The 14,504-nt window shown below is 37.6% G+C and overlaps 1 protein-coding gene across 1 annotated transcript in view; it reads right to left on the bottom strand.

Moving 5' to 3' along the window:
- Positions 1–925: 925 nt before the first annotated feature.
- Positions 926–14,504, bottom strand: part of LOC110288903 (vomeronasal type-2 receptor 116-like) — a 43,272-nt gene continuing 29,693 nt past the window's right edge. Inside the window, 3 exon segments of the mRNA XM_085841840.1 lie at positions 926–973; positions 975–1,737; positions 1,739–1,856. Of these exon segments, the coding sequence (XP_085697966.1) occupies positions 926–973; positions 975–1,737; positions 1,739–1,856 (929 nt within the window).

Below are 14,504 nucleotides of genomic sequence, written 5' to 3'. Positions count from 1 at the left end.
TATAGTACATGAAGTCCTAGCCAGAGCATTTAGACAACAAAGGAGATCAAAGGAGTACAAAGTGGAAAGCAATACGTCAAAATTGTAGCTTTTAAATGTAGTATATAACCTCCATATAACCTCTGCTGTAGACTTTTGGCTACCTGATCTTCCACAGTTGTGTTGGTAATCTGACCTGAACCTGAATGCCTCTCTCTGATGGAGTGTTTCCATAAGAGTCCATGAAACGCCTGATCAGTCACTCACATTCTTTTTGAAGGTTCTAAGTTTCTAAACAAATGCAAGTTCCAACTCAGTCATCTTTTGTAGTTGTCCAGAATAAGAGGCTTCATTTCTCTCATGTAGAGAAAAAAACAAACAAACAAACAAACAAAAAACAAAACAAAACAAAAAAACAAAAAAAGTTATATTAAAATAGAAAGAACTTCTTCTGTCAATTGAAACCATGACATTTTTTTTTTCTGATCACCAGAAAGAACCTGATAAATTGAATCCTTGCAGACAATTTGCTCTACTATTGTTTACTTTACATTATAGAATATAATAGAATATCCTGGAGTCCAAAATCAAATACATCATTCACTTGATTTTTTTTAATGAAAGGACAAAATGGCTGAACTTCGTGACACATCTCAAACAACAGCACATTGTCTATAGAGGAAAGCTCTTTATACTCATCAGTTTATGCCATATTAGTATAGGTATGGGACAGGAGGCCAACAAGAGCACCTATTGAAACTATGTTACAAACACAGTGTAATGCATCTAAAACATAAAACTAATGGTTTCACTACAAAGAGAGTTTAATACAATTAGATAAAGAATGATGAGCATACATAATCACATTTTATATCTGAACATGACATTCAGAATGCTGTGACAATGGTTTATATGATAATATTTAATTTACTATTACAGATAAGTTTTAATTTTTAACTAAATTAAAATTGATATTTCTTCTTGAATTTTTTTTTGTACCTGATGCCAAGACAGGAGTTCTTTTCTGGCCTTAACAAAATAATGTAGCACTTGGGGGCAAAAATCAGTCCAAGGAGTGCTATACTGGAAGCTAAGATGGAGAACACTTCCATAGCCACCATGACCTTCCCCTTTGTGCTATGATAGACAGGGAGGAAGGTGATCCAAACACAGAAGAATACCTGCATGCTGAATGACAGGAACTTGGCTTCATTGAAGGTGTCAGGCAGATTTCTGGATAAGAAGGCCATGGTGTAGCTCCCAAGTGCTAAGGAACAGAGGTATCCCAGGACAGTGTGGAAGGCAACTGTTGAACCCATGTTGCACACAATGATGATGTGACCATGCTCAGCCTGAGTATCTTGATCAATGAAGGGTGGAGAGGTAACCAGCCAGATCCCACAGATAATTAGTTGTATCAGTGTGCAGATGGGAATGATGAAATTAGGGGCTCTTGATATCATTAACCATCTCACCATTCTATCTGGAACAGTGGCCTTGAATGCAATAACCACTGTAATAGCTTTGGCCAACACTGTGGAGAGAGCCACAGTGAACAAAATTCCAAATGCTGTCTGCTGCAAGATGCAGGTGGTTGTGTTGGGCTGTCCAATGAAGAGCAAGGAACTGAGTAAACAGAGGAAGAGTGTCAATAGCAGGATGTAGCTGAGAGTCCTGTTATTGGCCTTGACAATGGGTGTGTCTCTGTGCTTTACAAAGACTACAAGGACCACAGCTGTGAGTAGAGAGAAGCACAGTGGTGAGTGCCATTCCCAAGGGCTCTTCATAGGCCAAAAAGCTCACATATTTCTGGAGGCAGTGGTTCTTCTCTGAGTTTGCATAGTGACTTTCTGGACACTGCACACAGTGATCCATATCTGTTCAGAAATGAGAGTGACTGTGAATCAATACACAGTTGTTTACTTTTGCCACTATTATTTTAATTATCTATAACTTATTGTAATACTTCCTGTGTCAGCTTCCTTTATTGTTTCAGAAAGACATTTTTTTAGTTCTCTGAGTAATTTGAAATCTATACAGTTCTTTTAGGTTATGGTGTCAAAAATTGAAAGAGCCCAATGTCTTTCCTTTGTTGTTGTATGCTTTGCCTAAATTTATGATTGTGTTGCATCTATTTTATGAGCTATAATATTTCAGCACAATACTATATAATTGCTATTTGATTCTGATATCATATGAATGATGTCTACTTCTGGACATATATGTTCTACAATATTGTCAGTATTTGTTTGAAATTCATTTCTTAAGTGGTATTCTCTGATTTTATACCAATATTTATTTCTTTTCACAAAATCTTTTGGGTACTCCAGTTTGGTTAACAGTCCATATGATTTCATACTAATAAATGCCATTACATTCTTAAAGCTTAAAATATTCACTAGTATTATGTTGTTACATTTTGATATGGCATTTGTAATCACAGGGAGAGAACTATTATTAGGTATTAAAACTAGGTTCTGAGAACTTTTTCTGCTACACATTTGTGAGTTTTGCCTTGAATTAAAAAACAAATGCTCCTCAGTTTATAATGTCATATTTCTATTACATCAATCCTTTGTGTATTTCTTAAAAGTGCCACCTCATCAAGGGATTGTTGTCTCTGTTGTATAACTTGAGTAAACTTTTATCGAGTTTATTTTTGGAAGAATAAAATGTATCCTTTGTTACTTTTTTTTTCTTTAATGACCATGGACCTCAACTAATTTTGGGAAGCTTTGTACACATTCATACATAGCCCCTTTGCTTCTATTATGAGAGAGAAGTTTGCTCTTGCCTTATTATGATGCAATGTATAGTTCAAGAATAGAATTCTATCTTTGACATAATTAAGAAAGATGACTTTTTCATTAACTAATTGATATAAGGATAATACTTTATTTTAAAATTAGGTTTTACTTATTCTTTTTTTTTTTTTTTTTTTTTTTGGTTTTTCGAGACAGGGTTTCTCTGTATAGTCCTGGCTGTCCTGGAACTCACTTTGTAGACCAGGCTGGCCTCGAACTCAGAAATCCGCCTGCCTCTGCCTCCCAAGTGCTGGGATTAAAGGCGTGCGCCACCACGCCCGGCTGGTTTTACTTATTCTTCATCTTGCATTAGTGATATCATGAATTTTAAGTTGTTACCATGGGTGTTTTCACCTTAATTTGCCTTATGTATTGCTTAGAAATATAGTCACTAAAATCAAATTGTGCAGCAATTTGTATCCATGACTAAAGTTCTCCTATTCTGTACATAGTGAAAATTTCCCTAGTTGTACCAATTACCTTAAGTACAGTAAAGAGATATTTTTCAACAGAGTATTTCATTTCTGTTACTATGTGTACTGGCTATTTTTGTGTCAACTTGACACAGCTGGAGTTATCACAGAGAAAGGAGCTTCAGTTGAGGAAATGCCTCCATGAGATCCAACTGTAAGGCATTTTCTCAATTAGTGATCAAGGGGGAAAGGCCCCTTGTGGGTGGGACCATCCCTGGGCTGGTAGTCTTGGGTTCTATAAGAGAGTAGGCTGAGCAAGCCAGGGGAGGCAAGCCAGTAAAGAACATCCCTCCATGGCCTCTGTATCAGCTCCTGCTCCCTGACCTGTCTGAGTTCCAGTCCTGACTTCCTTTGGTGATGAACAGCAGCATGGAAGTGTAAGCCGAATAAACCCTTTCCTCCCCAACTTTCTTCTTGGTCATGATGTTTGTGCAGGAATAGAAACCCTGACTAAGACAAATTGGTACCAGCAGAGTGGGGTATTCCTGTGACAACCTGACCATGTTTTGGGGAGGACTGTGGAAGGACTTTGGAACTTTGGGCTTGAAGATCCATTCGTTGTTAAGAGCTCTGTCAGATGTTGAGAACAGTGCAGAAGATGGAGGCCTGGCTTGTGAAATTTCAGAGAGAAAATTAAAGACTCTTTTCAGGGCCATTGCTGTTTTGATGGTGAAGATTTTGTAGTTCTGGTTAGCTGGAGCTAAGAAATTAGCGGTGATTAAGAAGAGACCAGCATCGTCGAGGTGACATCTTCTGGGAAGTGTTTTCTGAAAGCACAAAGAGGCTGTGTTCCAGAAATAGGCAAGGTTGTACTCCTTCTGCAGCGGGACTTGGTAATGTGTAAGGGTCACCCAGGTGGTACAGGTTTTGAAAGCATGAAGGGGTCATGCAGAGCAGCTGAGGCTCCACACTGTGAGAGGCCATGGAAGGTCATTGGTGAAGGTGCAGCCTCAGTTGTAATTGAAGGCCCAGGACTGAAGGGGTCATGCAGTGTTTTGGAGATGCCAGTACTATGAGATGACCACCAAGAGCAGCAGCAGCAGTGGAGTACAGGCATCTGGAGCCCAGAGGACGACGCGTGTGCTACAAAGGGCATGGCTGGAGAAGTGACCCAAGCCCTTGGAGGAGCCCAGAAGATTGTGAGTTGGATCCCAGACACTGGACGGTTGGAGATTGATTTTTGCTTTGATTGTGACTGTGCCCTGATATTTTCCCTCTTGAAGGAAGAAACTGTTTTAGTGAAGCCCACAGTTAAGAGACTTTTAATTGTAAAAAGACTTTGGATTTTAAAAGAGATGGATATTTTAAAGAGATTGAAATTTTAAGAATATGTAAAGACTGTGGGACTTTTAAAGTTATTTAGATCTTGGGGATGAATAAGAATGTAAGGGTTGAGGCTTACTAGTGATGTGTTTGTGTGTCAAGTTGACAAGGGGGTCAATTGTACTGGCTATTTTTGTATCAACTTGACACAGCTGGAGTTATCACAGAGAAAGGAGCTTCAGTTGAGGAAATGCCTTCATGAGATCCAACTGTAAGGCATTTTCTCAATTAGTGATCAAGGGGGAAAGGCCCCTTGTGGGTGGGACCATCCCTGGGCTGGTAGTCTTGGGTTCTATAAGAGAGTAGGCTGAGCAAGCCAGGGGAGGCAAGCCAGTAAAGAACATCCCTCCATGGCCTCTGTATCAGCTCCAGCTCCCTGACCTGTCTGAGTTCCAGTCCTGACTTCCTTTGGTGATGAACAGCAGCATGGAAGTGTAAGCCGAATAAACCCTTTCCTCCCCAACTTTCTTCTTGGTCATGATGTTTGTGCAGGAATAGAAACCCTGACTAAGACACTATGAGTACACAAGGAATTTCATGGTGGTAGGAATTAATATCACATAGGGATCAACTAAATGTGGCCATTGAGCTTAGTCTACTTACTGTCAAATCCTGTCTAAATGTTTGGTTTTATGTAGATCAGCACGTGACACCCTCATCCTTTCTCCAAGAGTCCTATCTTAACTATTATCTGTGATGAAAGCCAAGATATATGACTATGGAAGATCATAAATTAAGTAAAGCCTTAATTCCTTTCCATAAACAAGTACTTTATACCTATTCATTTTCAGGTATAATGGAAATAAAGGCACAGTGGTTATAAGATGAGTACTGAGGGTTCCCTGCTTCCAGGCAATACATGCAATGTTAAAGGAACTCTCAACAAGTAATGCTGGTTTCCTAGTTATTTTTTCATTAGTATGGGTTGTAAAACATTTATGAAATTTTCTTATCCTTCCTTGCAAAACTATTTCCTGCAAAAATAGTCAAAGAAAAAGTGAATTATTTCACTTGTGTAACAATTGATGACTACACTGTTTTCACAATACAGTCAAAGTCCAAGATGACCATGATTAAACCAAAGGTATACCTCAGATATATTAAATACACCTGGGAAACTGTGAAAGAGTGATGTTGAGAAAAAGTAAATAAAATTGAGGATATGCATAGGAATAAAACTGGTAGATTACTTGTAAAAGGTCTCATCACTCTATTCCTCCAGATGTTATCCCATCTTTAGCAATGCATCAGAAAACTACCTGCAGCCTCCCTTTCATCCACATCTTCTGTGGATACCACAGATCATCCCCTTGAATTTTACCTTTCCAACATATTCATGGATCCAAAATTTTAACTTCAACAGACATGCCATGATAAACTATAGGTCAGCTATATCCTCTAGAAAACTAAAAAAATGTCCACAGACCTTCTCTTTCTGTGCTTTCCTAGACCATCCCCCCCCAGACACACATCACTCCCAACAGTGCAGCAGAACAATTTCTCCAACATTCTGTGCCCCTGTGTTCCATCTCCTCTGGATTGCAAAGATCTTGACCTCTGCCTTCTTCTCTCCACTTATTGCTTTGTATTGTACACCAATTTTAGCATAAACCCTCTTCAAGCCCAAGAGCAGCTCTTTCCAGGGCAAAAAGTAGATTAAAGCAGACCTACTTCTACTGTCCCTGAAATCCACTCCTCCCAGTCTCATTTCCAGCTTTATAGCAGAATATTTTTAACTCCTTTTCCTTTCAGAAACCATCACCAAGAGGACATTTTCTTTCAATTTTTCATCCCTTTACTCATTCTAACATCAGCTGGCACCTGTCCCATCGCTTCACCCTGCTTCTATGAGGGTGCTCCCCCACCCTCCTATGCACTCCAACCTCAGAACCCTAGCATTTCTCTATGCTTGGGTATTGAGCCTCTGCAGGACCAAGGGACTACTCTCTCATTGATGCCAAATAAGACATTCCTCTGATAAACCTGCTGCTGGTGCCATGGATCAGTCCATGAATATTGTTTTTTGGTTGTTTAGTCTCTGGGAGTCTGCATGGTTGATATTATTGTTCTTTCTACAGTGTTGCAAACTCCTTCTGCTCTTTCAGTCCTTCCCCTAACTCCTCCATTGGGGTTCTCATGGACAGTGTAATGGTTGGCTGCTTGTATCTTCATCTCTAGTGGTCAGGATCTGGAAGATCCTCTCAGGGGACAGCCATACCAGGCCCCTGTTAGAAAGCTCTTCTTGGCAATAGAAATAGTGTCTGAGTTTGGAGTCTGTAGATGGAATGGATCCCTAGGTGGGACAGCCTCTATATGGCTTTTCCTCCAGTCTCTGCTCCCCTCTTTGTCCCTGCATTTCCTTTATACAGGAGCAATTCTGTGTTAATATTTTTCAGATGGGTGGGTGTCCCCATCTCTCAACCAGGGGCTGTGCCTAAACTCTGGAAGTAGTCTCCATAGGTTTTCTGTCTCTTTTTGATTATTTCAGAGAATTTTCAAATTTTAAAACATCACAAACAAAAAGAAAGTCTTAACAAGGAAAAACTTTTAAAAAATTGTATTCTATCAAATTAGAAATATTAAATGCACTGGAAATTTTTATCATTTTATACTCTCTACCAAAGCTAAATGAAGTTCATATGAGTAACATAAATAGACCAGCAACACACATTAATACAGAAATAGTCATTAAAGTATCCCCTTCAAAAAATGTCAGGAAAAGATTGTTTTAGTGCAGATTAAAAGATTGTTTTAGTGCAGATTTCTCTTAGATTTTCAATGAAGATTTAATGACAACATTTCTCAAATTATTCTATAAGAAACAACAAAAGGAATGTTTCCCAATTTATTTGATAAAGTGCAGTTACCCTGATACTTCAGTCACAAAAAGACTCAAAGAAAAAGAATTACAGACAAAGTTTCCTCATGTACATGTTTGCAAAACTACTAAATAAAATACTTGAAAATGACTGTAACTAAACATCAACCGAACCTGATGAATAAGCTTTATCCCAGAAATTTAGAAATGGTAACATTCAAAACTAAGTTATTTCCACCTATCACATAAATGATCTGAAAGAAAAAAACAAATGATATATAATTAGATACGGAATAAGCCTTCGTCAACTCTAATGTATCAAGAAAATGCTGGAGAGATGAGGGGCACATGGCCCATACTAAAATGTACAGAAGGCAATTTACAACAAGCATATAGCCACACAATGAATTATATGGAGAGAAACACAATGTAATTGAACTAAAATTAGAAACAAGTCTAATTTGTATAGTGTCTGCATATCTATTCAGAACAGTACTCCAAATTTTATTAAGAGCAATGAGGCAACTGAAGATCAAGGGAATACAATCTGGAAAAAAGAAGTCAAAGTATTATTATTTGCAAATGATATGATACTATACATAACTCACAATAAAACTTCTATGTGGAGACTCCTCTATCTGAAAACAACTTTTCAGCAATGTGGTTCTATATAAGATTAACAGAAAGTAATTCAGTAGCTCTTCTATATAAAAAAGACAAATGGATTGAGAAAGAAATCAGAAAAATACAGCCAATTGACATAAGCCTCAAATAATTTTAAGTGTCTTGGTGTAACTTTAACCAAGCAAATTACAGTCTTCTGTGATAAAAACTTTAAGTGTTTTACTAAAGAAATTGAAGTAGATATGAGAAAATCAAACATTCTCCCATGCTCATGTATCTATGGGATTAATATATTAAAATGAACATCCTACCACAAGCATTCTAAAGACTCAAAGCAACCAAGTTCTAACATGGTTCTTTAGAACTTGAGAGAATAATTCTGAACTTAATATGGAAAAGAATACACAACACTAAACAAAATTTCGAACAATAAAATCACTGCTAGATGTATCACCATCCTTGAATGAACCCTTTTTTTACAGAGATATCATAACAAAAACTGCATGGTATAGTCATAAAACAGACACTTATGCCAATTGAATGGAAGTAAATCCCCAAATACTTATGGGCACCTGAATTTGATAGAGTACAAAAATGCATACTGGGAATAAGACAGCATCTTCATCAAACGATGATTTTGATCATCGAGGATTAAATATTTTCATACTCATCAGCATGCAGTAACCTCAATTCCCAAAGTTCCAAGACAACAACATAAAAGAAGATTCACTGAAGCAAATAGAAGATAAAGTGGGGAATAACCTTGAGTTCATAGGAACAGGTGAAATCTTTCTTATCTGAAAAGTGAGACCATAGGCATTAAGATGAACAATTAATATATGGGAATTCGTGGAACTGAAAATATTTTAAGACAAAGGACACAGTTATTTAGACAAAGCAGTTGACGTTGCACTTCTCCATTGTTGGTGGAAGTGAAGACATGCATAAACACTGTGGAAACAAATAACTTATCTCCTCAGTACATTATGAATTGATCTAACAAAAATCTATCTGTACAACTTTTTGGAAAACAAACAAATGATCACCCAACCCTACCATAAAACACTTGCTCACACATGTTCAGAGTAGTTTGGTTTTTCATAATAGCCAGGAACTAGAAAAAAGCTACATGCCACTAAATTGAAAATGGATAAAAAAATATATGTTACAGTTGCAGATTGAAGTATTATTCAATTGTGAAAAAAATGACATCATGAAATTTGTAGGAAAATGTATTGAACTAGAAAAAAATTATGAGTGAGATAACCCAGACCTAGAAAGAAAAACATGTTTTGTAACATTTACAAGGGATATTAGACTTTAAGTAAATGATAACAAATTTCCAAAATAATTGACCTAGAAATATTAGGTCATTGGTTCTTAATCTTTCTGATGCTGTGATATTTTAATTCAGTTTCTCAGGTTATTGTTTCATCCAGCTAATAGTTACTTTTTGCTCTTTCATAACTGTAATACTGCTATTGCTAGGAAGCATAATGTAAATATATTTTCCCCAATACCTTTAAATGCTACATGTGAAAGAGTCTTTCAATTCCCACAGATTGAGAAATGATGGACAAATTAGAGAGGCATCATGAATTAGAAAAAAAAATGTATCCTCTTAGATAAGATAATAGAATAATTATTATAGGTGGATTGAAAGTAGGTGCAAGAAGGAACAGGAGAAATCATTTGGGCATGGAGAAGTAATGAAGGGAGAGAGTGTCAGAAGAGATGGTTGGAATTGTGAAAGGCATTTTCATCTATGTAGAGATATTTTGAATCCATGAAAGTGATCGTATTGTGGACTCCTAGTAATAGAGGATAAGAAATTTCTTGTAGCCAAGTTACAAGTGGTAGGACTGGATTGCTTTCAATTAAGTTCATTGCCAAGAAAATCTTATGGAAATCATCAAATAATATAGGCTGATGCAAAGGCTTTTTGTCCACAAACTGACAGAATTGGGTTTTGTTTCAGAGGACAACATTCATACAAATCATTTTACACAGAAAAGTTGAGCTGGTGCCCACAGGAGCGTTGATGCCTAAGGTTTTCCAGGTTTTAGGCAGCTACTTTTGTTTTTGCAGCAAACCAAGACACTATTGTAGATGCCGAGAAGTGCATGCTGATAGGAGGCTGATATAACTGCCTCCTGAGAATTTCTGCCAGAGCCTGACAAATACACAGTTGGATGCTCACAGCCAACCATTGGCCTGAGCACAGCATCCCCAATGGAGGAGTTAGAGAAAGGACTGAAGGACCTGAAGGTGTTTGCAACCCCACAGGAAGAACACCACTATCAAGGAACCACACACCCTAGAGTTCCCAGGGACTAAACCACCAACCAAGGATTACACATAGGGGGATCCATGGCTCAAGCCACATATGTAGAAGAGCATGGTCTTGTCCTGAATTGATGAGAAGAGAGGCCCTTGGACCTGTGAAGGTTTGATGCTCCATTGTAGGGGAATTTGAGAACGGGGAAGCAGAGGTGGGATTGTGTGTGTTGCTGCACCCTCATGGAAGCAGGTGGATGGGGGATGGCATATGGTTTTCCTGCAGAGAGAACCTGGGAAAAGGAATAACATTTGAAATGTAAATAAAGAAAATATACAATAAAAAAAAAACTTGGATTGTTCTAAGGAGAGAAAGAACATGAGTTGATCCATATGAGGGGAGGAAATGAGAGGAATAGAGGAAGGAGAAATATAATCAGAAAATACTATATAAAAACAAAGAGTTTTACTAAAAGAAAAAAAATAAAGTAAAATTAGCAGTGAATTTGAAAGAAAGCAAGGAAGAGTTTATAGAAGAATGTAGGGGAATAAAATTAAAGAGAATGAAGTAATCACAGTAAAATTACAAAAATAAGAAAAATAACAAAATGTAAATTTAAACTAAACATGTTAGTTTATCAGAAGCAGATGTCGTAAGATCAGCACCTGATTTCACATAGAGATAATTCCAGATGAGATGTTAACATTTATTTTATGAAATGTAGGATCTAAAATTATAGCTTTACAGTTATAATGAGTGATTTCAATATAGCATTTCAATGAGAATTTAGAGGGATGAAACTCCATACAACATCATCATGCAATTAAGACCAGCATAGTAGCAATACTAGTTGATATCCCAACATTCGTGTGGGAAGTTGAATCATTGTTCATAAACAGACTTTTGACTATTACCACTATAATATAGGAAAACCCATTTTAAATGTTTTCAAGGAGGTACCTATGGCCTGTCCCCAGATCTCCACTGACTGGATGCTGATCTGCCAGCATCTATCAGGCCCACTGAAGAAGATAAATACAGGTCCTCTGAAGAAGTCACAAACATGACAGGTATCTTGCCCACATTTCCACTGCCTATCTCTCAGGGCCTAGTTACAGTCTGTACCCTGTGCTCTATTGTATGGTCTTAAATCTGCTGGCCTCCTTCAGGCCCAACAAACATGGGATATTCGGTTGCTACACTAAGAACATCCAGTACAAAATGACCATCCAGAGGCATTCTATACAAGTAACATCTATATTTGGCCTGCGCATACAATACTTGGTACACTAGGAATATCCTGAGAAAACCAGATGGTCAATACCAATATTAGAACCCAAACAAGAACCAAGGCAACATGGAACCTTCAGAGCACAGCTATCTCATTCCAGCAAGCCATGGGTATCCTAACATAACCAAAGCACAGAAAATAACCTTAAATCCATACTTATAAAGATGATTGATGCCTTTAAGGAGAAAATGAATAAATCTCTCAAAGAAATTTAAGAAAATAAAATATGTAGATGCCTTTAGAGAAGAAACTGATAAATCTCTTAAAGAAATATAGCAAAATACAATTAAACAGGTAAAATGAATGAATAAAACATTTCAAAACCTATAAATTTAAATAGAAGCTCACAAAATAAAAATAGCTGAAACCCAAGCCTCCTTAATTTGCAAAAAATGTCATTCAGATAGCAACACATATGTCCAGTGATAAAATATGCAGCCGTGAGTCATGGACCCAAACTTTTCTCATCTCAAAGAGAGATACCAAAGAAAAGAAGAAGAAGAAGAGGAAGAAAGAGGAGGAGGAGGAAGAGGAGGAGGAGGAGGAGAAGGAGAAGTAGAAGAAACCATCTTGTGATTTCTTTTTGCTAAGCTCTGCTACAATTTGATAATTCATAATTCCATCTGAAATAGGACAGTTTAATAATAACATAGCAGCAAAGACCCCTCAGTCAAATGATTCCAAATATCAAGGTCCAAAATGCCACCCTCTTTCAGATGTCATAGCTCTTACCCATGTAAGAAGAAAAATAAAATCCATCTATCCATACCTGCCCCATTATCCCTAAAAAAACCGACTGAATGAACCATTTACCCACCCCAATAGATTCTAACACAAAGATTAGGCTCCATTAAAAACCCTCCACTGTTTCTCCCTGTACTGCACCTTTTCCCCAACCTATGGGAGAGAGGTATCTTTCCTCTCCCCTACCCAAGCCACAAAATCCAAAGTCCTCCCAAAGCTTAAACAAAAATCCACCAACTCCATAGTCCCCCACACCCAACCATCTACCATACAACTTTATAATTTTCATGACTCTCTTACAAAAACCAAACATGTCTCCTACCCTCCTCCAGACTCTGATAAAGATCTAAAATCCTAAAACACCCAAACATTCCCTATTAGTATTAACTCCAGTCAAACTAAACCATTGAACTAGTTCCCCATGCAAGCCTCAGATTTCAAAACATTCAAAAAATAAAAAAAACATAACATCCACATACCTTAGACAAAGTCTCCCCTACAAGTCATATTGCTCTGTAAAACACCACTATATATATATATATATATATATATATATATATATATATATATATATATAATTTGCCACTCCTCCCTGCCCAGTCTGATATATTTACAGTGAGAGACACAATTTCAAGATAAATGTCATCAACTAGGCAAACAAAATTAAGACTGAGGTGACTCCCTGTTGGGTTCTGGTAACTTCCGTGGCCAAAAAGACTCTTTCACTACTACACAACAAACAACACAGGAAACAAACTGTTATAAATAGGTGTGCCTCTTTACAACCTAAGCTTCAGATAGGCTCAACAACTTCAGGTTTAAAAGACCTGCCTTCTTCCTCCTCCTTCACTGTCAAACTCAAACAACATCACTTCCTGGAGGAAGAGAGTTCTCTCCTGAAGTTTTCATCATTGGAAGCCACTTGGGCCCAAAGCAGTCAATGCTAACACAGTGGCCCTGGCCTTAATACTAGCCTAGCCACCCTCCACAGTCCCCCTCTCTTGCCCATTCTCCATCACCTTTCTTAATTTTTTCCTGGGGAACACACACACACACACACACACACACACACCCTAACGTCAACAACATGGAAATAATAGAAATCAACAATCATTGGTCATTAACATCTTTCAGCATCAATGGACTCAATTCCCCCCAAAGTACACAGGCTGAGGAGTGCTCTCATTCCTAAAACCAGAGATGAGAACACTACTTTCATGCCAATAAATGTCCAAAAAGGGACTTAGTCCTAGGAGCACACAAGGCACAGGAACATGATTAATTTTCTTCGAGACAGGAATTTTTTGTGTAGCCCTGGCTGACCTGGAAATCAGTTTGTAGACCAGATCATTCTGTAGACCAGGCTGGCTGGCCTCGAACATAGAAATATGCCTGCTTTTGCCACCCATGTTCTGGGATTAAAGGTGTGCACCACCACTGCCCGGCTCTTAGAATTTAACTCTTTTAGATTTTTTTTCTAACAAGATCTCTGAGCGTGATTGGAAATCCCAAGAATTACTTAGACAGATAACATAATGATTTCTAGCTATTATACAGAAAATGTTGTCTGAAGAGAGAACATAGCTCCTTTATAATGTTTTCTGATTAAAATCAGAAAACCAAAGAATTGCTCTTAGGAATTTTCTAACAGTATTTCTAACTTGGTTAGAAAAATCCATGAAATTTTTATATCTAACTTTGGTCACAAACAATCCAGAGAGCATTCAGAATTTTTTTTATAGCAAGAGAGAGCTGTCTTAAACAGAAAGATGGAGAGATAGAGGGAGAGAGACACAAATACAGAGAGACAGAGACAATGACAGAGCTGGCATGTGCAAACTACAAATCCAAGACCTATCTACAGAAAGCTGCTTTGAGAGTCATCTCAAGCAGAAGATAGGCTATCAACTTGGAACCCACTATTTGACTTCATGTCATATGTTTTGCTGCTCTCAGACACCCATTCTCTCAGGAACCCCTCTCTAAGCCAAGGCTGGCCTATGTCAGACTCTGAAGAAGTTCAAAGAATCATTAAGTTCTACTCCAAAAGCTGTAACTCCACAGAGTTTGAAATCTACACAGAATGGATAATTTTCTAGATAGATACCACTTACCAAAGTTAAATCAAGGTCAGGTAAATCTTGCAGATAATACCATAATCTTTAAGAAA

This window comes from Mus caroli, unplaced genomic scaffold (assembly GCF_978045245.1).
Source record: "Mus caroli unplaced genomic scaffold, Mus_caroli_1 scaffold_8, whole genome shotgun sequence".
Lineage (NCBI taxonomy): Eukaryota > Metazoa > Chordata > Mammalia > Rodentia > Muridae > Mus > Mus caroli.
The sequence above is the reverse complement of the archived record's forward strand: the minus strand, read 5'-3'. Positions and strand labels throughout refer to the sequence as shown.